Source organism: Pteropus vampyrus, unplaced genomic scaffold, assembly GCF_000151845.1.
Source record: "Pteropus vampyrus isolate Shadow unplaced genomic scaffold, Pvam_2.0 Scaffold115, whole genome shotgun sequence".
Taxonomy (NCBI): domain Eukaryota; kingdom Metazoa; phylum Chordata; class Mammalia; order Chiroptera; family Pteropodidae; genus Pteropus; species Pteropus vampyrus.
This window is the reverse complement of record NW_011888896.1, coordinates 4,005,149-4,031,024: the sequence shown is the minus strand read 5'-3', so window position 1 is coordinate 4,031,024 and position 25,876 is coordinate 4,005,149. Positions and strand designations below refer to the sequence as shown.

The window sequence follows — 25,876 nt, the reverse complement described above, 5'->3', positions numbered from 1 at the left end:
ATAGTTCTTCATTCAGGGACTGATACCTTCCTTGCTTCATTTGAGGAAATAGTACTAAATTCTTAGAGTATAAGATATGAAAGAAAACTTATAGCCTCTTTCTCTATATGCTCTAAAGATATAGTACTGAACAGTCCCATGAACAATTATTTAGTCATAGGATCATAATTTGCTTACGATACAAGTAAAATTCCAAGCCTAGGATGAATTTTAGAGGCATGGCAAATGTAAAAGATAGTTGCCAATAAAGTCAAAATAAATGTTCTGGAATTTCAGAATAAATTACTATATCTTCTTCTACATAACTTCCAAAAGATTGACTCCAGATGCCAAAACAGCCTGCAAAGGACTTAAGCCCCTGTTCTTTACACCCCACCTTTCACCCCTAGAAAAAAAAATGGGACCTTTTTTCTGTGTGAAGATGCATCAAATAAAAATACTTCATCAAATAAAAGTACTTTATGATTAATATTAAGAAGATAAGAAGGGTTAGACATTCAGAATGAAAGCATTTATTTGATACCTTTATTGAGGCTTACAATGCTCAAAGGCATGCTTGGCAGTGACTTATTTGAAAACGCACAAGAATAATTTTCCAGGTTTGCTCAGCCTCATGACATTGTGTGACTCATAAATAAAAGGTTGGAAAAGATATGTTCTTCATTTATGAAAAAGATACATTCCATATGTCCATTTCTTGTCATTATTCCTCCGTAGATAGAAAAATCAAGAATAGCAAACACATTTAACTAGAACTTCATGCAGCATATGATTTATATTTGCAACATAAATATTAAACTACCTAAAACACATTTTCTTCATTTTGTATAACTACTAGATAAATATGATTTATTTTATTTTTTCCTAAGTTTATTTTATAATTTATATATCTGTTCCATTCTTAATTCTGTTTCAAGTGATTGTGTAACGCAAAATAATTTGGAAAGTCTATGCACTATGTGTAAGTAACATTCAGGAGCAAGGAATATGTATAATATTGTTTATACATTGCATTTTGGACTAAATTTAAGATGGGATTGAAACAGATGTTTTTGTATATAAATTGAATTTTTAAAAATAAATACAGGGCATAAGTTATTTTACAACATGATTGATTATTTTAGCTGCATCTTAGTCACATTTCAATTCAAAGTTCAGAATGCCATTCGATTGAGGACAGTAAAAGTGAGATTTTTAAAAACTAAAAAAAGTATTTTTGCCTATTCTGTTCTTTGTCTTATATTTTGAGAAAAAAAAATTCTGAATCTATTCAGAAACATTGATAGAATGTAGTCTTCATAATCTTTTGTTAATAGGATTCCTACAGGTATGATCACTTATATGAAGCTTTTTAAAAAGGCATGGCAGTGTGCTTTAGCCAAATGGATAATGTTGATGTCCACTAAACCCACATCTTTGCTTAGTTTCTCCATTGCTCTATCTTGCCTCCCTCATTCCCCTATAGATTTCTCCTGAGAGCCATTTTTCAATTAACCACTTGCATAAAAATACCCATTTTAGGCTCTTCATTTTGGGAAACTGACTTTAGACATACAAATTACAAAAATTAAAGCTCTGTGGTATCTTCTTACCTGGTACATTTCCATATTTTGCTTGTTAGTGATTCTTTGGAAGCCTGAGTCAGGAGATAAAATGCACTCTCCCCTCCCTTAACATAGAACAACTTTGGGGCAGAATGGGGGAAAAGTGGATAATACTGTTATTAAATATGTATTATTGAGATATATCTTAAATATTACATGGGTGAATAAAAAATGTTAAATGTCATTGCTACAAATAAAAAGGAATAGCTACAAGCAGAAACTATTCTGCTTAATATGTATTATTGAGATATATCTTAAATATTATATGGGTGAATAAAAAATGTTAAATGTCATTGCTACAAATAAAAAGGAATAGCTACAAGCAGAAACTATTCTGCTTGTAGCTATTCCTTTTTATTTGTTTTTGTTTTGTTTTAGTTCTATTAATTTGTCTTCATAATATTTCCAATAATTCCTGTTGGTTATAACTTTTTGAAGCAAGAAACTAGAACTACTAAGTGGTCTCTGGAATACCACTTAAAATATGTGGTAGTAACTTTGTAAATCAAACATGAAAGATTTTATGCACTTCCAAAAGATCAATTTGGCTCTCAGTAATTAACTTTCTCTCATTAGTGGACCTGTCAGTTCTTATTAGTTATTATATAAGGTATTATTTATGAACTATAAGTGCTTTCATATTTTGATTGAGAAATGTCTGACATATTCCCAAAGAATAGCAACAAACTTTAAAATAAAGTCTCTAAATCTTTTCTCACATCATTTTCTGTCTGCTTATCTTACTTATTTTGTTCCATGCTAAAAGGCTAAAATGATGCAGCAAACAGAACATATAAAATATAACTTGAGTGGAAGCCTGATCACACCGGCTGCTCTGGAGCATGATGGTACCACAGTTTTTTCACCTTGAGGAGAGAAACAGCCTTTTATACCCCAATATCCATCATTCATTGGCTGCAAGCAAGCCACCCCCCCCCCAGGTGGGAAGGTGTAACCTTACAAGCATTTCCCACTAAGAAGGCTCCAGGCTGAGGGTAATTTTCAAGAGAAATGTCAAAGTGAGCTGTCAGCAGCACCTGCAGGATGAGAACCCCAATATGATAAAGGGATTCTGGGCAGGTCACAAAAAGTATCTATAATAGTATTATGAAAATAATACATTGTTTTCATCTTTCAAACTAAAAGTACTTTAGTACCAGAGATTCTGATCTGCTTCCATCTGAGAGGTACTGCCCTAGAGCCTGGGTGCTTTCTGCCATAGCATCAGACTGAGAGGGATTGCAAAGCAGTTGATGCTTCAGTATGGACCCTGAAATTGGCTATGTCAGATTTTTGCAGTGAGACCCATTTATATCTGCTTTAAAATCCTTTAAATTTTTCTAACTAATATTTTTTCTTTTTTAAAAGAGATACTATTGTATTTTACAGAGTCCTGGTCTCTCTGAGAGATAGTAATCTCTAATTGAACCAAATCCTTGTTCTTTGATAGGTAAAGGAAGTGGTTTAAAAAACTAGACAGTCAGAAGAGCAGTGAAGTTTGGAGTAAACACCCTTAGATGAAAAAAAAAAACAAAAAAAATCAGGTAACAACAGATAAGATCAGAGGAATCTAAGACAAGTAAAAAAAAGAAACCAAAACACTGTCATTGTGTCATTTTTCTCTTTTGAGTGTGTGAAAAAATCATGAGAACTCAGAGTTGATTCTTAAATTCTGTAAACTCAAACTTAACCCCTCTTTAATACCATTTGAATGAGTTGGAGGGTAGCTACAAACAGAAGAGAATAGATTCCCAGGAAGGAACTGAACATCAAATTCACCTGAAGTTCCTAGAGCTATGCTGTAAAGTTACACTAGCAGATTAAAATTTAGAGTGATTTATTGTTTTAAAAATGTACATATACATATATACACACACATATATGTATATATATAATGTTCAGTGGCAACAATATATATCTTTAAAGAAAAATCCAGAGTTAAATCAAGCAAGCAGTAAATAAATAATAACAGTTTATATAAGGCACAAAATTATAAATATGTTTTTCTTTAAATGCTTGTCATCTTTACAATGTAATTAGTATAGCTATACATGGTCTTAGTAACTTTCTTAAGTATAATTGAATAGAAAAGTACTTCCTATATTCGAAACCTAGTAGATCTAACTCCATCATCACACATAAACTACATTTCCATAACAAGGCACTATCATTTAACTCCTGATGACATTTATTAACAGAAAATAAAAAGCAACCTCTTTCAATGTTGGACTAAGCTATAAAGTGACTAAAGGGAGTCATACCTTAGATTTTTTTTTTTGTATTTTGTTCATTGAGGTATAGTGAGGCTTCTTTATTGAGAGAGAAAAAACATGTGTTCCTTCTATATTTACTTGACAAGAATGTCTCTACCTTGCCTCTAAACAACTAAAGTAATGGGATACCTAGACTTGAGAAGATTTGCTTATCCCTGTACCACAAGAAAGGCCCTATGATATGCTTGGTTTTGAATGACTTGCACACACCAGTGGGGTGGTTTCAGTTCTCTGAAGGTGGCGAACTCTGAGGCACTTTAGTGAGTGGTCAATGAGACAGGGAATCAAGAGCCCCTTTCACTTAGGAACCTTCTGCTGAGTGTACTGCTTCCCCTTCATTCACTAGCCACATGGCAGTCTCAGTGCTTTTATTTTGGGTGACATAATCATTATCCTTTCAAGACATGATATATTAGTCTCAGATGTATACAACTGCAAAATCCTTTCCCTTCAACATTCCTTTTCAAAAATTGCACAAGTAATGAAAACATTGTCACTATAAAAATTCAAATAATATAGAGACAAGGAATCAAAAAGAATTCTCTTTCTTCACTCCACCATGCACTGCTCACATACAGCCTTGGCTTAAGAGCCACTTGTCAATCAGTGAATCAGAATTCACAACCATAGTGTCTTCTGGGTATTTGCCACTGGCCTTTTTGACTTCCTGATTTCACTGCCACCTCAAAAAATACTTCTAGCATGGTCTGACTCTACAATGATGTGTTATCGATTAAATAAAACCATATAAAATCTAAAATAATCATAGTTTGAATATAACTTATGACAGAACAATTTTTCACTTCAAACCTTATTGTAGCATAAGTGACAAAAAAAAGATTTGATTGAATTCTTCACTTTCAATTCATTATTTTAAAATGATTCAGATAGTGTCAAAAAAAGTATACAGTTGAAAAAGCTTTGAGGAAGCCTGCAGGGATGATAATCAGAAAGCTGATTGCTGATACTATTTTAGAAACGACTAGGAAGGAGAATCCACAGCACCTACAATTACCTACTCCTGCTTTCAGTAGTTTCTACTATTTTGTGCTATGTATGAAGCTGAAAAGGAAAGCCATTAGAAGCTCTGACAGAGTCAGCAAACTGTATAAAACTCGGCCTTCCAAATATTCACCACCAATTGAGGCCTCATATTAAATATGGGCTTTAAAGAATATTTCTTTTGTTTTTTTTCCAAAGAGACAAGAAATCTAGAAAGACAGTATTCGAAGAAGTATGATCATTTACTTTTAAAAGAAAATAATGAAAGTCAGATAAAATAAAATTCATTTTCAAACTCAAGAATTTCACCAAGAAATATGCAAGAAGCAAGGTTATTTTCAGTCGCATCCCAGAGATGTTTAATTGTTAGATCATAATTGGAATACTGGAGCTATCAATAAAAGGAAAACTATAATTATAAAGTAACCATAGCCAAACATAATTTTAATTTTTACATTCAAATTTCCCTAAAGAGAACAGCCCAGAATGGTCAGCATCAAACTATAAAAAATATTCTAGTAGTCCACTTGTCATTTCTAACAGGAATATCAGATAAAAGAGAATAAACTGCTTACTTTTTAAATACTTTTTGCAAGTCAAAAGAGCAGTATCTTGAAAAAGATACTTTTTTTTGACTTACTAAAGAAACTTTTACAATGACCTAAAAGTATGATGTAAATCTAAAGAGCAAACAATGTGTTATTTCTTCTGTTAGAATCATCTTTATTATATTGCCATTATGATATTTGTAATCACATAGTCATTTTTATGGGTTTAATTAGTCTCCTTGTTGCTCCAATATATTATTAATAAATAATTTACAAATGCAGCCAAGTGATTTCTATTTTATATTTATTTAAAAATTTTGTGAAAATTTAAAATTCCTAATTTAAACATCTGTTTATAAGATTTTTGTAAAATTTTTAGAGGACTTTGGTCAATTCTAGAATTTTTATTTGTATTTCTGTCTTTTGAGGCTTAAGTATTCTAGGTTTATAAAACAATTTTCCTTTGTGTTCATCTTTTATGTATTTCATATTTCATCATTTTGTCAGGTGAAGTTTAGTCATACATCAAAGCACCATATTCAGTTTCTAAAGCCTCCTTTTTTCCCTCCTTTCTGTCTCTCTCTCCCTCCCCGTCTTTCTTTTAGTTTCTAATGGCCCTGGGATAAATTTCTTTTCTTTCTGTGTATAAATTTCTCAATCATTATGATAGCAAATTGTTCAAAGACTAAGATTTAACACTCACTAATTAATCTTAAATTATTTTGTCATCACACTTTTATTCATAGAAAGAAAACTATCGATGATACCTCTATCCCTGATGTGTCAAGTCCTCTAGTAATCAGAGGCTAAGTATTATGTCTATGTAAAGCTGCTTCTAGAGCCACAACATATTTTCATATTAACTTTGCCCAATTCAAGAAAAAAAGTATTATTTGCCACACTTTTGGCAAAAAAAAAAAGTTTTCCCTTAAAAATTATTGAATCAGTGGCTGTTTGTTGTTTTCATGAGTCAGTTTTTCCTCCAGAAATACTCTTTGAAATTTCAAAATTATATGAAAGCATAAAATACTATGTTCTATATTAAACTGTGTTCTGAATCGTAATTGTAATAGTATGCAATTTTTATTTAAGATATTGCCTTCCTAGAAACCAATTTTTTAATATCGGCTAAAGCGCAGATTTTTCAGAATTTTAAAGAAAAGCATATTTCATAAATCGAAGTTGCAGTTCCCTTAAGACAAGTTCTATTTCGGTGCCTACATTTACAATAGCTGAGGCTGTCATAGTCATTCACCTTCATCATTAAAAAGCCATATAAAGTTTCTTTCTCCTCTAAAGTTAGAATGTTAACTGTTGGCCATGTAGACTAACTTTCTGAGCTCTTTAAGGTTTATGTCCAATGAGGTATAAGCCAGCTAGGTAACCAGCAAGACAAGGTCAGATCTTAACACTGAAAAACCTCCTATACCATAACTCATTCAAAATTGTTTATGAAAAGTGAAACTTTTAAAAAAGCCTTTATGGATACCTTTGGAAAAACTCTTTATGATTTGCATAAAGACTAGTTTAAAAATAGGGAAGACATTTGTAGCATTCAGCCAGGCCTCTCTAGGTTCACTTTGGTTCAAATCTGTGAGGGTCTCTCTGTGATGCATGAGTCCATAGGGTCTACGTCTGGCTCAAGCATACCCAGATATTGGTGTCTGAGAAGAACAAAGCCTTCCAAAAGGTTGCAGCACTTATCTTGCTGTGTTGCGAGATGCCCTCTAAAGGTAGTGCTGAGGGAAAACCAGTGTGCCATCAAACCACTAAAGAACCTGAGAACTAGCTGGTCCTGAGGTATGAGGCATTAGAAAAACACACTCAGAGTTGCCCTTAGCCATTAACTATATTCTAGCAGCCATTGCTATAAAGAGCTGATGCACCTGACTCGCAGCTACAAGAAACAGTAGACTCTGAAAGTTACTAAGAACCATCAGAAAGCCCTCTACTTGGGACTTGGGTCCACTACTGAGAGTGAACAATCTTTGGAGCCATTATCACTGAAAGCTACCGCTAGGAAACCACAGATGAGATAGGAGAGGCTTTATATCCCTCTCCCCATCCCCTTTCCTAAATAAGAGATCCTCTTACCTGTTGGGAATGCAAGAGAAAGTAAATGTTGGCCTTTCAATATACTGCAGATTGAGCGTAAAGAAGAATTTCCTGACAATAAATCTGGTACATTTGAAGACTCTAAAGCTCTCAAAATGAGCTTTACTGGATAAAAAGTCTAGGTTGACTTCTAGACTTTCAATAATTATGATAACTTTTATTGACACTACGCTGAGTGCCATTTACTTTTCTAAGAATTTTGTATGCATTCACTCACTTAATCTAATGACTGTGAGCATATACCATTATATATCCATTTTACTGATGAGAAAAAGTATACAAAAGTTAATTAACTTACCCAAGGTCACATATTTATAAATTATGAACACACAGTCTAACTGCAGAACTAGCTATGCTTTTATCTACTTCTTATACTATGTGATAAGCAAAAAAATAACGGCCTCCCTAAAGATAGCCACATCCAAATTCCTAGAATCTGTGTATATGTTATGTTACAGGGCAAAAAAAAAAAAAGACTTTGTAGACGATATTAATTAAAGACCTTGAGACGATGATATTATTCTGGATTGTCCAGGTGGGCCGAATCTGATCACATGAATCCTTAAAAGCAGAGACTGCTTCCTGGCTTTGGTCAGATGTGTATCTGACTGTAGAGAAATGTTCAGAGAGATGCACGATAACTGGTTTTGAAGATGGAAAATGAGGGGCCATAAGCCAAGAAATGTAGACACTTCCTAGAATCTGGAAAAGACAAAGAAACATATTCTAACTTAGATTTTTCAGAAAATAATGCCGTCCTGCTAATACATTTGTTTTAGCCCAGTGAGACCTGTGTTGGATTCCTAACCTACAGAACTGTAAGTTGAGAAATTTGGGATGTTTAAGCCACTAAATTTGTGGTAATTTGTTACAGCAGCAGTGAAAACAAATACACATTACGTCATTGAAAAAGAGAGTTACTAAAGTATTTTTCTTTGCTGGGGTAAGAAGATTTCACCGTAATCTTAGGTATATATGTTATTTCACTAGTTTTGAATGTACCACATGGTTGATTGTTCCACATTTAGCGTTCTACCAAATATTACAAGAACAACATATTTAGATTTTGCTAGTAGAGCTATAAAATTGATCAGATTTCATGATTTAGATCTTTGATACATACAAGATAGCATACTACTGTTCGGAAATTAGGAGATGATTTTTCACCAAACAATAAAAAGTTATTGTTGTAATTTTCAGAATGCAAATAGTCTAATAATTTTTCACCAAATTCTGTCATCAGTGCAAAGTATTCTTTGAAGACTCAGAAAAAAACAAATTTGTTGAAAGGATGACATGTTGCTATAATGAGCTTTTTCATAGCAGTGTCAAAGTTTTCATATTTCTCATCAATATTCATCATAACAGAGACTACAAAATAGGTTCAGAGTTATTTGCTCTCTTTCATAGCATACTGTTTATAAACATAAATACAGTGAAAAGTCAGATGACTGGCCTTTGCAGGCAGTCTTTTGGGAAACATTCTACCTCCACAAATCACGAATGCCACAGACAATTATCAGACATAGCACTTATTGCTCTCTGTTTCAACTAACATGGCAATATGCTTGTTGATAGAATATATAGAGAAAAAAGAAAACTATACTTATTGGCAGTAGCAGTTTCTTAGCTGATGAAATTTATTGATTGAAAAGAAATAGAAAACAGAAGTAAATGTTTTAGAAGGGTCAGGACACCATAAGAGTAAGCTTCAAAACAAGTCTTCAGAACAGCAGTTGAATCCTGCAGAGCTTCATGATGGATGAAATTAAACTGGCCACAGACACTACATTTGTATTCGTTTAGCAGTCAGGTTGTGGAGCGTTGCTGGTTCTTCCCAGCATTGGAGATATGATGGCCATAATTCGGTTCCTGTGGTCTGGATTCATACGAATATTATTAAAACTATTTCTGTACAATGAAAGAACGGCAATCAAAATTAATTAGGTAGTACAGACTTTGCCTGCTGGGATAAAATAATTGTCAAAACAACTTCACCTCTGGCACCCAGAGATGTGGTGGCTTATTTTGGGCAATAGTATCATTCTGCCTATTGTACAGAGACCTCAACAGCAAAGAGAGGGGCTACCAAGTTGCACACACAGTGTCCTGGATTGATGATGTATGAGAGTTATATATGCTCAGTGTGGAAAGGATTATATTTGTTTGTAGCTAGGTTATATTTGTTTTCATAACCAGTACTGCCATTCACCAGTCTGCTGGATTAAACACTGTGCTTATTTATCTGTTCTTTTTAAACAACTAGTTTTCTTTTTCCTTCTAAATTGACCATTTGTACAACTGAAGTAGCTATTTGAGCATCACTCTTACCACTACCCCATTAACCTAAAAATAAAAAAATATATATTATTACTCTCTTAATGGTATAAGTTGTACATAATTATGTTAGAAAATTTAGAAAACAGATAAGCAAAAAGAAATATATATATTTATCATATATATGATGTCTTGCTCTTTATATATGTGTGTTTATATATATGCTATCTCCCACTACAACCACTGTTGATGTTTAAGAGTATGTCTTTGCAGATATTTTTCTATACAAACAGACATATAAACATATTTCAGCAAAAATAGTATCATACCACACATAATGTTTTATAATCTGCTTATTTCACTAAATACTAGTGTACTTCTATATCTGCTTTCAAGGACTCTATTTTTAATAACTACATATTATTTGTTGCATGAATTTACCATAATTTTTTAACCAGTCCCTTGTTATTAGACATTTAGGTGGCTTTATAATTTTATTATTATAAATAATACTATAATGAACATATTAGTAAATGCATGTTGCATATTTTTCCAGTTTTTTGCTTAAGATAAGTTATAGAGATTGAATTAAAAGTTATGCACTTTTCTAGAGATTTTGATGCCCATCTGTAGTTTCATCTTTAAATAGGAAAGAAAAGAGATTAAAATCAGAAAGACAAAAATCATTTAAAAGACTTAAATGAATAAACTTCATAAAAATCTGGAAAGCTAAATGAAAACACATATAGAAGTATTTTAATTAAGATCTGTTTATTAAACCATTTGCACACACATACACAAAATTATGAGTTTAAGTGAGAATCATTAAGTTTACAGATCAACATATTAAATGATTTTTTAATTATTTTTTAATTAAGTTTATTGGGGTAACATTGGTTAATACAATTATATAATTTTCAGGTGTACATTATCATTTGACACCTGTATTTTCTACTGTGTGTTTACCACCCATAGTCCAGTTTCCTTCAGCTACCATATATTTGATCCCCTTTACCCACTTCACCCTTCCCCTTTACCCCATCTACCATCATCCCTCATCCCTCATCCCTCACCCTGCTAGTTTTTAAATAATAAGCAAGGACATTAAATATTATCCTCTATTCTATTAATATTTCTTAAGAATTAAAAAAACAATAACAGCTATATTGAGATCTAATTTACATAACATAAAATTCACCCTTTTAAAGTGGTTTTTACTATATTCACAGAATTGTGCAACCATTACCACTATCACATTACCACATTTATATTTCATTTAAATGGAATTACATGTGGCCTTTTGTGACCAGCTTCTTTCACTTAGCGTAATGTTTCCCAGGTTCATTCATGTTGTCAGTACTTTGCTCCTTTCTACTGCCAAATAATAATCCACTAAATAGATGTACACATTTTGTTTATCCACGTATCAGTTCTTTCTTCAGATCTTGTCACCACCATGCTTAAAATACTTCAGTAGCTCCCCCAACTGATAAGTATGTCTATGAAAAGCCCTTCTGAATCAGATCCCAACCTACCTTTTGGCCTGACATATCCATTTTACTGATGAGAAAAAGTATACAAAAGTTAATTAACTTACCCAAGGTCACATATTTATAAATTATGAACACACAGTCTAACTGCAGAACTAGCTATGCTTTTATCTACTTCTTATACTATGTGATAAGCAAAAAAATAACGGCCTCCCTAAAGATAGCCACATCCAAATTCCTAGAATCTGTGAATATGTTATTTTACAGGGCAAAAAAAAAAAAAGACTTTGTAGACGATATTAATTAAAGACCTTGAGACGATGAAATTATTCTGGATTGTCCAGGTGGGCCGAATCTGATCACATGAATCCTTAAAAGCAGAGACTGCTTCCTGGCTTTGGTCAGATGTGTATCTGACTGTAGAGAAATGTTCAGAGAGATGCACGATAACTGGTTTTGAAGATGGAAAATGAGGGGCCATAAGCCAAGAAATGTAGACACTTCCTAGAATCTGGAAAAGACAAAGAAACATATTCTAACTTAGATTTTTCAGAAAATAATGCCGTCCTGCCAATACATTTGTTTTAGCCCAGTGAGACCTGTGTTGGATTCCTAACCTACAGAACTGTAAGTTGAGAAATTTGGGATGTTTAAGCCACTAAATTTGTGGTAATTTGTTACAGCAGCAGTGAAAACAAATACACATTACGTCATTGAAAAAGAGAGTTACTAAAGTATTTTTCTTTGCTGGGGTAAGAAGATTTCACCGTAATCTTAGGTATATATGTTATTTCACTAGTTTTGAATGTACCACATGGTTGATTGTTCCACATTTAGCGTTCTACCAAATATTACAAGAACAACATATTTAGATTTTGCTAGTAGAGCTATAAAATTGATCAGATTTCATGATTTAGATCTTTGATACATACAAGATAGCATACTACTGTTCGGAAATTAGGAGATGATTTTTCACCAAACAATAAAAAGTTATTGTTGTAATTTTCAGAATGCAAATAGTCTAATAATTTTTCACCAAATTCTGTCATCAGTGCAAAGTATTCTTTGAAGACTCAGAAAAAAACAAATTTGTTGAAAGGATGACATGTTGCTATAATGAGCTTTTTCATAGCAGTGTCAAAGTTTTCATATTTCTCATCAATATTCATCATAACAGAGACTACAAAATAGGTTCAGAGTTATTTGCTCTCTTTCATAGCATACTGTTTATAAACATAAATACAGTGAAAAGTCAGATGACTGGCCTTTGCAGGCAGTCTTTTGGGAAACATTCTACCTCCACAAATCACGAATGCCACAGACAATTATCAGACATAGCACTTATTGCTCTCTGTTTCAACTAACATGGCAATATGCTTGTTGATAGAATATATAGAGAAAAAAGAAAACTATACTTATTGGCAGTAGCAGTTTCTTAGCTGATGAAATTTATTGATTGAAAAGAAATAGAAAACAGAAGTAAATGTTTTAGAAGGGTCAGGACACCATAAGAGTAAGCTTCAAAACAAGTCTTCAGAACAGCAGTTGAATCCTGCAGAGCTTCATGATGGATGAAATTAAACTGGCCACAGACACTACATTTGTATTCGTTTAGCAGTCAGGTTGTGGAGCGTTGCTGGTTCTTCCCAGCATTGGAGATATGATGGCCATAATTCGGTTCCTGTGGTCTGGATTCATACGAATATTATTAAAACTATTTCTGTACAATGAAAGAACGGCAATCAAAATTAATTAGGTAGTACAGACTTTGCCTGCTGGGATAAAATAATTGTCAAAACAACTTCACCTCTGGCACCCAGAGATGTGGTGGCTTATTTTGGGCAATAGTATCATTCTGCCTATTGTACAGAGACCTCAACAGCAAAGAGAGGGGCTACCAAGTTGCACACACAGTGTCCTGGATTGATGATGTATGAGAGTTATATATGCTCAGTGTGGAAAGGATTATATTTGTTTGTAGCTAGGTTATATTTGTTTTCATAACCAGTACTGCCATTCACCAGTCTGCTGGATTAAACACTGTGCTTATTTATCTGTTCTTTTTAAACAACTAGTTTTCTTTTTCCTTCTAAATTGACCATTTGTACAACTGAAGTAGCTATTTGAGCATCACTCTTACCACTACCCCATTAACCTAAAAATAAAAAAATATATATTATTACTCTCTTAATGGTATAAGTTGTACATAATTATGTTAGAAAATTTAGAAAACAGATAAGCAAAAAGAAATATATATATTTATCATATATATGATGTCTTGCTCTTTATATATGTGTGTTTATATATATGCTATCTCCCACTACAACCACTGTTGATGTTTAAGAGTATGTCTTTGCAGATATTTTTCTATACAAACAGACATATAAACATATTTCAGCAAAAATAGTATCATACCACACATAATGTTTTATAATCTGCTTATTTCACTAAATACTAGTGTACTTCTATATCTGCTTTCAAGGACTCTATTTTTAATAACTACATATTATTTGTTGCATGAATTTACCATAATTTTTTAACCAGTCCCTTGTTATTAGACATTTAGGTGGCTTTATAATTTTATTATTATAAATAATACTATAATGAACATATTAGTAAATGCATGTTGCATATTTTTCCAGTTTTTTGCTTAAGATAAGTTATAGAGATTGAATTAAAAGTTATGCACTTTTCTAGAGATTTTGATGCCCATCTGTAGTTTCATCTTTAAATAGGAAAGAAAAGAGATTAAAATCAGAAAGACAAAAATCATTTAAAAGACTTAAATGAATAAACTTCATAAAAATCTGGAAAGCTAAATGAAAACACATATAGAAGTATTTTAATTAAGATCTGTTTATTAAACCATTTGTACACACATACACAAAATTATGAGTTTAAGTGAGAATCATTAAGTTTACGGATCAACATATTAAATGATTTTTTAATTATTTTTTAATTAAGTTTATTGGGGTAACATTGGTTAATACAATTATATAATTTTCAGGTGTACATTATCATTTGACATCTGTATTTTCTACTGTGTGTTTACCACCCATAGTCCAGTTTCCTTCAGCTACCATATATTTGATCCCCTTTACCCACTTCACCCTTCCCCTTTACCCCATCTACCATCATCCCTCATCCCTCATCCCTCACCCTGCTAGTTTTTAAATAATAAGCAAGGACATTAAATATTATCCTCTATTCTATTAATATTTCTTAAGAATTAAAAAAACAATAACAGCTATATTGAGATCTAATTTACATAACATAAAATTCACCCTTTTAAAGTGGTTTTTACTATAATCACAGAATTGTGCAACCATTACCACTATCACATTACCACATTTATATTTCATTTAAATGGAATTACATGTGGCCTTTTGTGACCAGCTTCTTTCACTTAGCGTAATGTTTCCCAGGTTCATTCATGTTGTCAGTACTTTGCTCCTTTCTACTGCCAAATAATAATCCACTAAATAGATGTACACATTTTGTTTATCCACGTATCAGTTCTTTCTTCAGATCTTGTCACCACCATGCTTAAAATACTTCAGTAGCTCCCCCAACTGATAAGTATGTCTATGAAAAGCCCTTCTGAATCAGATCCCAACCTACCTTTTGGCCTGACCTTCTCCCATGCTCCCAACCCCATCCACTCACACCCTTCCACCACCACTCTAGTCATAATAGAGCTATGTGCAGTTTCTTGAATGTAACAGACACTTTCTCTATTGTATGTGGTATCCCTGCTATCTGGAATACCCTTCCTCCCCTTATCTGTATTGATGCCTTATACTTGTTCTTTATGATTCAGCTGCCAGGTATCTCCTCCTCTTAGAAGCCTCAATACACTAAAAATAAACTAGGCACAGCTTTTTTGATAATCTATTGTATTTCTGTTATAACACTTGTCATACTGTTTTGTAATTGGGGGTTTTCTTGACTTTTCTTCCACTATATTGTGAGCTCATTGAAGCCAGAAACAATATTCTGTATATCTTTATAACACTAGCAATCAAGGTCTAGCATGTGGTAGATACTCAATAAATCTTGCTTTTATATATGATTAAAAAAATTATATTCTTTTATGAACTAAATTAATCAATTTAAGGGTTTTGTAAGTATGTAGATATACACTTTATACTTAAAATTCATGCTGGAGTTCTCTTTTGTTTAATTTGTTCATATATCATTTATATTAAAATTCTCAGTAACATACAAAGTAAGGCTCATTAAAATAAACAGTACTTATGTGTAATTCTAGTAAGGTTTTTTTCAGTGCACTTCGAATTTACAACATATCAAAAAGGAGACATTTTCAATGCAGAATAACTTAAGCCAGTTTCAGAAGTTGTACAAAAAATGGTTAGTGCCATATTTCAAATGGTTTAAGAAAGAAATTAAGACTAAGCCATGAAATTAATTTATAAATCATAGGTGCACCTTAAAAACAGATGAGCTTTTTTTAATGCAAGATGTTACTTTTCTTAAACTTGACTTGGAGAGCAGTGCTTTGCTTAAAATACTATAATAACCTTTGAAGTGTACATGTATCAACTGCTTTTAATATGCTTTCACTGTATTCTATATAAATGAAAAAAAATGTAAGTAGGCCCAGTTCTTGATAATAGAATCCTAACCTCTGTTACTTCTGACTTATAGGGTATCTTTGTTACTAGGGTTCAGCCTGATGGACCAGCATCCAACCTGCTACAGCCTGGTGATAAGATCCTTCAGGTAAGACAGGTCTTTTGAGTTAAAACATTGAAACCAAAAAGACTCAAAATAATCTAAAATGTTTCTTTACTACTTTATTATGGAAGTTCTGTATTTTTGGATTGCCTAACTAGACCTATGATCTTAAGCATTTTATATAATGTCTGTGGGACTCACATTCATTATGTGTAAATGAACTGTGGGTTACTTATATCTGAGGTCCCTCCAGCTCAAAAATTTAATTGTTCAATAATTTTATCAATTTCCAGTAAAAAGTCAACAATTACAATGTAACTTTAAAACACTTGATAAATACTGCTTGTTTAGCAAAGGAAATGACTAGTTTTCTTCTCTACTGAATTTCAAAGAAATTATTTTGAATCTCAGAGTCTGAAAAAAAAATGAAGCCAATTAATCTCAGATCTCTCATCTGTTAGAATGCCAGACTGGGTAGAGTAGTATTCCGTAGCTTAAGACGAGATTGGCGAGTTGCCTTTATCCATGACAGAAGTAACAAAAGAAAGAATTTTCTTTTCAGATTCAGAAAAGGATGTAAAAAAAAAAACAAAAAACAAACAAACAAAAAAAAAAAACACACGTTTTATCTATCTATAAAGCGAGAGAGAGAATATCCTGCAGAAGGGAAGTAAGAATTAAGTTAGTGTCTAGTTAAAGGGTCAGAATAGTCTTTTCTGGGTATGAAATTCTAGAATAGTTATATTGGGGACAGGGGGATTTAGTATTTCTAGTTTCTGAGAGGTATACAGCTAAAGTGAAGTACACAGAGGAATGAAGTCCTAATGTAAGAAATAGAAAGGAATTATAAGCCCAGTCAGTGGAAAGCCAAAAATATGCAGAAGAGCTGCACCTGGGATGTCTCCTCTCTTTACAAATGACTATCAAGAATGTAACATTTTATCTTTGCTATAGAACTCATTTAGATCTAGTACAATAAAATCAAAATCCATTTTCAGTAAAAGAAGAATGCACATAGACCTTAATCGAATAAATTACTATGTTTACAGTTTCATTCATGCTAGTTAAAAGCACAAGTAGCCAATTATACTTTCTGAAAGAAATAAGAATGACTAATTCTAAACTGAAATAATTGCCAACATCAGATGCTAAGAGGGCAAATTACATTTTTCTCTCTTTATAATACTGGCCTTTAGTTTAAAGAACACTGGAAAAAAGGGGTTTATAACATTGAGTTATCTGTCATTTACAAGATCATTAGAATATATTCTCACTGGAGCAAATTTATTTACAAGTCTTAATTACATTGTACAACCTGGACCTCAAGGTAAAAAGAAAAACCAAAACACAACGAATGAGCCTCCTAAGTAATGGCAGTTATTGGGCTTGCTGTAAACTGATAGCAAATAAGAAATAAATTTTATGTATTTGGAAATTTCACTAAAGAATTTCCCAACAAGGCCAAATAAATTAACACTTTTTTATATTTGATCTTATTTAGTAGTTAAAAATCAACAACACTAGAGAAGTTGGGAGAAAAGCAAGCAAGATAGGGTGGAAGGGATATAATAATCTTGTGACTCTTAGCGTTCAGAAAAATTATTGCTTATAATGATATAATACATTTAAAGAATAGATTTTTTTAATACAGTTTGATTAGAAGACAACCAAAAATAAGCTTAAATAATGTACATGATTATATGCCATATCTTTATTCATTTCATTTTGTTCATAATATATAAAGTTCAGCACAAATTACTAATTAAAGATTGAGATATATGATATTTTTGGAAGATCAAGAAATTATTGTACATATTAAGTAAAACATGAAAACCAGTAAAGACAAGTTCATTAGGCCGGCTCTAATTTCCATAGTCTGGCTGAAATGAAAATAATATTAATTAAGCATCTATATGGTCTCATTTATATCGTACAACAACCCTGCAAGATATCTGTTATTGACAGAGGTTAAATTACTTATTTGAGCTTCTTCCATTATATAATACTGATGCCACTGGAGCAAGTTTTACTGATAATATCATATTCATCTCATTTTCTATTTCTTTATTTGGAAAATGTACATTAAATGCCCACTAGGTACAATGTATTGTGCCAAACAATGTGAACAATGGAATGGGGAATTTAACAAAGTTTCTGCCTTTATACAGCCTACGCCAGGAGTAGACAAGCCCAAAATTACACAGAGTAGAAAGCGAAGGAGGAAGAGAAACAGGAAAAGAGCTGACTATCAAACATTTAATAAAATGAGCACATCGTCTGTCTTCTTTTAAGACCAAGCTCTTTACTAAACCAGAGACCAATCTGGCTACAAAGAGTCCCCTGAATATGAGACATTGGTTTTGCAGTTACTCTTTTTGTCGCTTGTCGGGGAACTGCTTTACGGACCAAAGCAGGGAATTCTTTTGTTAGAGGTGTTCAGTCAACATGTTTGATAAGAAAACAGTCATTCTAAAATAAGAATAGGTAAATAAATAAATATCTTCAGGATTACTATTTTTTTTATTAGTTCTACACCTACATTTCTATACAAATAATCCAGTCTTTAGTTGAGTCTATTCTATCTCGCCATGTCTTTTTTGAGCCTGAATTTGTGAAACATTCAAGCTGTAGTACATATGTGCACTTAAGACAGAAGAGAAATTCTTATCTATGTTTTATCCTATGAAGATTTTTGTAATACTACAGTAAAGCCACTAAGACTTCGAACTCTCTCATTTAAAAAGTGTAATATAAATTTTTCATGTGAACTCTCTAAGAATATAAAGCCTTCAGATTTTTGATAGGAAAATTTTTTAAATGACTTGGTATAAAGTCAATGTAGTGTTAATTATGCAGTATACTTAGCCCTAAATATATCCCAATATTTAATGAGAGTGGTCTATCAGATTAAAATTCTGAAATGGGAATTAATTTTGGATAGTTAATGTGAAACATAATTATAATTATCTGAGATTCATACTTTTTCTGATAATGCCTGGCTATCAGGATTAAACAACATAAAAGCTTGCCCTTATAGCTCTAATTTGGTGGCTGTATTTTTTTATTTTTCCCTCATCCCAAGAACTATCCAAATGAAAGTTTTTTGTGTACTAATGAAAATCTAAGGTACACAATACCTGAACACTGACCCTTTAAATGTTTGTCCCTTGAGGGTGAGTTTAAACCAAACAAAAATCACATGCCCATGTCTCTAATCCCATTTCTTTTTCTGATTCTGAAAAGAGTTTTGCTGTCCTTACTGGATAATCCCACCACTACTGCGCCCAAGCCTTCTTGGAGAATAGTTAAGTTTAGAGCTTCAACTAATATAGATACTACAGAATTCCTATGAGAATTACAGCATGATCTGGAGAATATCTGCAGTATAAATATCCATAATTTATTCACTTGACAAAACATTTACCAGAAAGAAATCAAAGATAAATGCAGGAAAGACCAAGAGGATGAAATGCAGAAGCTAAGTGTGTTTTACAGTAAACTGATGAGCTGTAATTCCGAAGCTCTAATTTTTGTTGGAATCACAAATATTATTTTAATTAACCTCAATCTTTTCATGTCTAAATCATGAAAAAAGAGCAATTTTCTTTTTTTTAAAGAAAATTGCTCTTTTGTGGCAGATGTCAAGAGAAATTAAAATAAAGAAGGATATCTTCTAGGAATAACAAAGATTATAGTAAAATGTTCCTTTATACTTTCAAATCAGCCAAAGCCAGAAACCCATTAATTATATGTTCTTAAAGAAAAATTTTTCAGAATATCTTTTCTTTCCTGGATTGTTTTCTTATTAACTTCAATTTGACTTAATAAACCATTCATTTATTTCTCATTTTCCATTACTTACAATTTCCTCAAAATTGCACACATTACATTGTAACCTACGATAGACTATGCATTTATAAAAATTGCATATGTAGTTAAATGTGGCAATATAGTTTAAATTTTCATTAATTTAACGGGTATTCTTAAAATCATCTTTTGCATTTATGTAACACATTATTCAAAGTGTCAAATGTGTAAATGTAAATTATATGCATTTATTTTTCAAAGCATCATTGGCTTTATACTCTGCAATTAATATCGCCTAGCACCGGTCTTTATTTCCTTAGCTCTTCTATTCACACACACAAACAACCACAAAACTTTACTGGTTGGAAAATTGTGATTCTTCTGGTCTTCATTTTAATTGGAAAAGCCCTATACAAATACGGTAACATAATTCTCTGATTCCCTGTCTGAACTGCTCAAGATGTAACCCAGATAGCCATATTCATTTTAACAAAACGATATAAATTCTGTTTGCTCTTCTGTCCTAAGAAGGGGAGAAGTTGCTCTAGAACTGAGATTCTATCTTCTTCTTCCATTCAAACGCCTCTTCTAACCTCCTCTGCCATCGCCTCCCCTGATGTCAGTCCTGTCATAGTGTTCCATGTCATGAAGTAGCTGAATTAATATTAAAAAGTGAATTTATTTAATGAACCTACAACATTTGTTACAACCTCACAACAGCCAATGAAACAAGTTATGTCAAGATACAGAGAGCTGACTGATCCTTACATTTTTATCTTTTAAAAAGTTAGGCTTGACTAAACAAAAACAAAAGTTCCTTTCTCCGACATTTTCTCTTTCCATTCCTGTGGCTTAGTGAAAATTGTAGTTTTTGAATTCAAGAAAGTAATAAGGAAGTAATATTAACAATAGGAACTAATGTTTATTGATTAATTGTTTATAGTGTGCCTGACCCTGTCCTAAGCACTTGACATATATTAATTCATTTAATATGTAATAAACATTCTAAAATGACATGCTTTCTGATCTTTTGGAGTCCTTCTTTTACTTTGAAGCCATCACCAGGCAGTCCCTAGTTTTGATAGTTTAAGTTTTGGTCTTTTAAGTTCACCAAAGCTCTAGTTTAGATCCAAAATATTTTGGGGAACTAGAATTAGAGATAGAATCCTAATGTTTATTTGACTCAGTGATCTAATTTATCCATCCTTCTGGGAAATCACCTCTATGTTTGTGTTTCCAACTGTATAACTCTCATTTGTACTTACTAAGCATGAATACTAAAAGTTGATGCTTTGAAGCTATATTAAAACCTAAGTTATACAAGGGGTCTTTCTAGCCTTGAATCAGAATCTGGACTGTGGTTCTGAAGATCTCAATGCCTGGTTTATAGGAAACAAACCCAGATTTAAGGCCAGAATTAATCTGGCTATGCCATTTCCCTGCTCTTTCCTCTGTGCTACAGAGAATTAGGGTTATTTGGAGCCACTAGAAAATATTCGATTCTCTTGGATTTCTTGCTTCCTTTAGGAGCACTCTATCTTGATCCCCTTTCGTATGACTCTTCCCAGCTCTCCTCCTGCCTGGATCTCTTTCCTCAATGTATTGGTCCCCATAAGAATCCCTGTTCCTTAGGACTGGCTAGAGCCAGTTTTATGCCATTCTCTAGCAGGAAGGATTAGGACCTATTTCACTTTTCCCTCTCTCACTTCAGACACATTCTCCTAGATACCCAAGTCAACAGCAAACATTATCTTTCAGTTCTGCACCACACACCCAAAGTTGCATGCAACCCCATCCTGCTCCCCAAGGAGGATTTCCCTTTGTTCACATGCTTTTTTAAAAAACTTATTTTCTGATAAATCTGTCAGCATTCCATGCAGCTTAATAAAGATGCAGTGAAACCTGACTTCTGTTGCTAATGTGACCACTCTGACCTTCCTGAATTCCAATCTCTTATTTCTAAGCCTGTAATCAACATTTCCGTTGCATGCATTGCCAGTACGACAGACTCCATCATCTTCCCAACTTGGCTTGCTCTTCCTCCAAGGTTTTTGTTTACTGTTAAGGAAGTCACAATTTGATTCTCGTTTGTTTCTTATTCCCTTATTCAATCAGGTACCAAATTTATAGATTCTACCCTAAAATTTACACCTTTTTAATCTATTTTCTCTCAAGGCTCCTGGCACTGCCCTAGAAGATAGTCTGACATTGTCTTTTTACTTTTGAGATGGCTCACAAATGGCTACAACAACTCAACCAGATTTAAAACTATAATAAGAATGAATGATTCAGCAGTTCTGTAGATTCTGGTATAGGACTAATTGTTATTTCTACTAGTATTTTTAGAACAAGTTCAATTAAATCCAATAGGAATCTGAATGAGAATTATGGCTCTGCAATCACTAGAAAGAACAGAATTATATTAGGAGGTGATATAGCAACAATTTTAAGGGGAAGATGTTTATTATTTTATCATGATCAGTGAAACATCAGTTCAAGTCACTGGAGGTGATTGTGGTCTTATTATTTCAGTGACATATTGAGAGAAATAATAAGAAAGAATATTATGGTAGCAGATATTTCAGTCCTGGCTGTGTGACCTCAGTCAGGTCACTGGTCTCTCTGAGATATAGTTCTTCCACTTATTACATAAGAAAATTAGCCTAGATCAGCAATTTTCACACTGTTTTTAGGAGCACCATGGGGTTGGAAGGTGTTGGCAAGCAAGCTGGTCTTTGAGTGCAACGCCTCCTCCAACTCTCACCTCTCTCTTTCCCTGGCTCTCTCATTCTCTCTCTCCAGGAAAGTCCTATTGAAATGTTTTACATATTGGGCTATCTCTCTTCCTTTTGAAGAAAAGGATTTATGAGCTAACCCTTCCTCCTATAAAGCCCTTCCACATAAACCTATTTTTATAGTTGCTGCTTATACTTAAGGTCTAAATTCACAGATATTTTTTATTTTTAAATTCTCCTAAAAATGGTGATATATGTGGTTTATCTTAAAACCCTCTTACCTGCATGGACTGTTGCAGGAGTTACTTGTATCGCCAACTGTTCACATGTCCAGGGCTGGAGGAGACTCCAGGCGTGAGATAAGACAAGGATTTGTGGTCTCTTGCTAATCACACTTGCCAGGTGTGAGTACCAGGAAACTCTTTTGTTAAATGCCTCAGAGACACAGCTTCCTTGGAAATTTTCCCTTTTCTCTTTTTCTTCTTCTCAGCGACCCTAGTAAGTTATTTATCTCTTCCTATGTTAATTCTACTTAGCATAAGTTTGCTGAGTGCTTACTACATGTAAGGCATTTTGCACCTTATTTTTAGTTTTGTCCACAGCCATTTCCTCTTCTGGGTGGTCATTTTTTTGATGGGAGCCTACCTGTTTTATCTTTTTCTTACTTCCTATCCCCAGCACAACGCCTTGGGCACAGTTAGAATAGAAAAGACATTTTTGGTTGAAAAATGATAGATCATCATGATTGGAAGTGGACTATTCTTCTTTGAAGGTCTAAAGTATTATTCAGAATTAACAGCTGTGATTAATTTGCTATCTGGGTTTTGTACTATTTATGTCCTTAACACCGATACGATTTTGAAGCCAATAGTTCCTGAAACCAGGAATGGTCGAGTCTGATGATGAACAATGTACAATTCATGGCCTCCAGATCCCAGAGCATTTATTATCCCTGAAATACTGAGATATTTAAGTTTTGAACAAGTCTTTGAAAGATCTCAATGAGTTTTGAGTTCATTGAAATTCTAGGTTTTGAGTCTACAGGTAGAGAAATCTGAGCACTCACAAAATTATTATTATTACTAAGATTTGACATTTAAGAATTTAATTATTAAAGTTAAGTTTTAATTTTAAAATTAAAATTTATTTTTTGGTCAAATTGAAGACATGAAGAAAGTTAGTATATAGTTTAAAAGTACAGTGGAATAAACATATACCTCACCCAAGTTTGCTATATTCCTGATGTCAGAAATTGGATAAAAGTAAGAAGGGAATGTACCATATGCTATTCTCTATTTCATGTCACCATTTAATCAGAAATAACATTGAATGGAGCCTAGTTGTCTGGATTTCACTATAACTTAAAGCAAGAAATTTGGGCTGTGTGACACACCTAAAGTTCTACTCAACCACTATTTCCTGCCACTAAAACAGCCAATGCCAACTTGATAGACATTTTAATTAATTAAATGTTATTAAAGAAAATATATATAGAGAGAGAGATTCTTTAATTCAAAACAAATGTATATTTCTAATTACATACATTTCCACAAGTTTACATTTTCGTTCCCTAATATTTTTCTTATTCATAAATGTACTATGGTTTGAAAAATCAATATTTAGGGCCACCTTTATCATATCATTAGCCAACCAATTTTAACAAAGTAATGATAAAATATAATGTATCATACGACTTTCACCAAAATTATAAATTATACAGTATTGCTAGAGGTATACTTCTATTTTAAATTCAAAAGACCAAAGGCAGTAAAATACTTTGAGTGGCTATTTGAGATATTAATCATATTTTAAGAAAGCATAAAAAAGTAAAATAACAAAAGCAATGGGTGCCCCAAATTAGTATGTCAATTGAAAATTGAAAAAGTCAGCCAATTAACTGTCTCTATTACCTATACTTTGCCAAGCAGTCAATTAGGCTGACTCTTCTAAGTCAACTGTCTCAGTCTACAAGGAAAAGTTAACATGACTGTCATCGCTGAGTTTCCAAGGTTTATTCCTACCAAGTTTCATAAGGTCTTTTTTTTTTATTTTTTTTGAAGAGGATGCTTCCTGGGTGAAACTTTATGGGATCCACTTCTCACTATATTAATAATAAAAATCAATCCAGTCAAGGAAATCTGCAATTTAATGTAGAGAAAACCAAAGACCCATGAGCTTAACTACAGAGAAGCATATACATTTTGTAGCACAAATATCAAATCATAGCCAATTTGAATCCTGAAATTGTAACCTTAGGCTAATTATGCTTAAAATGAATTTCGATTGCATAGATTGAGGATTCTTTACTAGAAGGCAGTGGACATGTTCTCTGTTACTGTCAGTGTGCTCTATTCCTGAGGGATGGATTTCTTAGCTATATCAGATGGAATTGAGACCCAGTAGTGTAGATCATGAATATACTTGCATTTAGCAATGGGGGAAATAAAAGTGATCTCATTAATATTAATATGTATAAACTAAGAACTTTTCAGTGAGTCAAAATAAGATTTCAACTATACTGTAGGTGTCCAGTCATGTTTTGCATGACTGAGATATTTAGCCATGCTGACTAGTTTGTATCAGTGATTATATAAGCAAGAAGGCAATGGCCCTTTGGACACCAGAACCATCTCAACAAGTTCCTGCAAAAACAAAACAAATCAGAACAAAACCAAACTACTATATTTCATCTGCATACATCTGTTATTCACCAGTATATCTCTATAAGTAGCACAGTGACTATTACTACAATAGGGCAGTCCTAGGTAGGACATACTAGGCACTTAATAAATATTTGTTGAATTAATAAATTGAGTTAAAGCTGGGTGAAATTAATTAGTTATTTCCGTAGTTACAATTCTATTTGAATTTTTAAAACTGATAACTTTTGGTTCCTCAACACTCCCTTGAATCTTATGATTAGAAACTGAAAAAGTGAAAAACAAGTGTCTTGTATTGATTGCTCTGTTTTATTTGTGTTTACAGGCAAATGGACATAGTTTTGTACATATGGAACATGAGAAAGCTGTATTACTACTGAAGAGTTTCCAGAACACAGTAGACCTAGTTATTCAACGTGAGCTTACTGTCTAAATATTTTTTATAAATAGTGAAGATATGTCTAGCCAGACCTAATGTTCAAAAATAAATTTATACATAGAAACAAATTTTGCCAATTGCTGGACCAATGGCAAACATTAGTGCCAAATGTATAATACTATATGTTAGCACTGATCATCCTTAAAAAATGTTAACTATATAAATATGATGTTTATGTGGTTATGTATAAGTTTTAATTGTCAGCCTCTGGCTGTGCATTGGTGCAGT

General features: G+C 32.8%; 1 protein-coding gene across 1 annotated transcript in view; it reads left to right on the top strand.

The window, feature by feature from the left end:
* The window catches only part of LRRC7 (leucine rich repeat containing 7), a 294,420-nt gene extending 268,778 nt beyond the window's left edge, over positions 1-25,642 (top strand). Inside the window, exons 24-25 of the mRNA XM_011365737.1 lie at positions 15,978-16,052; positions 25,535-25,642. Of these exons, the coding sequence (XP_011364039.1) occupies positions 15,978-16,052; positions 25,535-25,642 (183 nt within the window). The remainder of the gene's footprint in view (positions 1-15,977; positions 16,053-25,534) is intronic.
* The last annotated feature ends 234 nt before the right edge of the window (positions 25,643-25,876 follow it).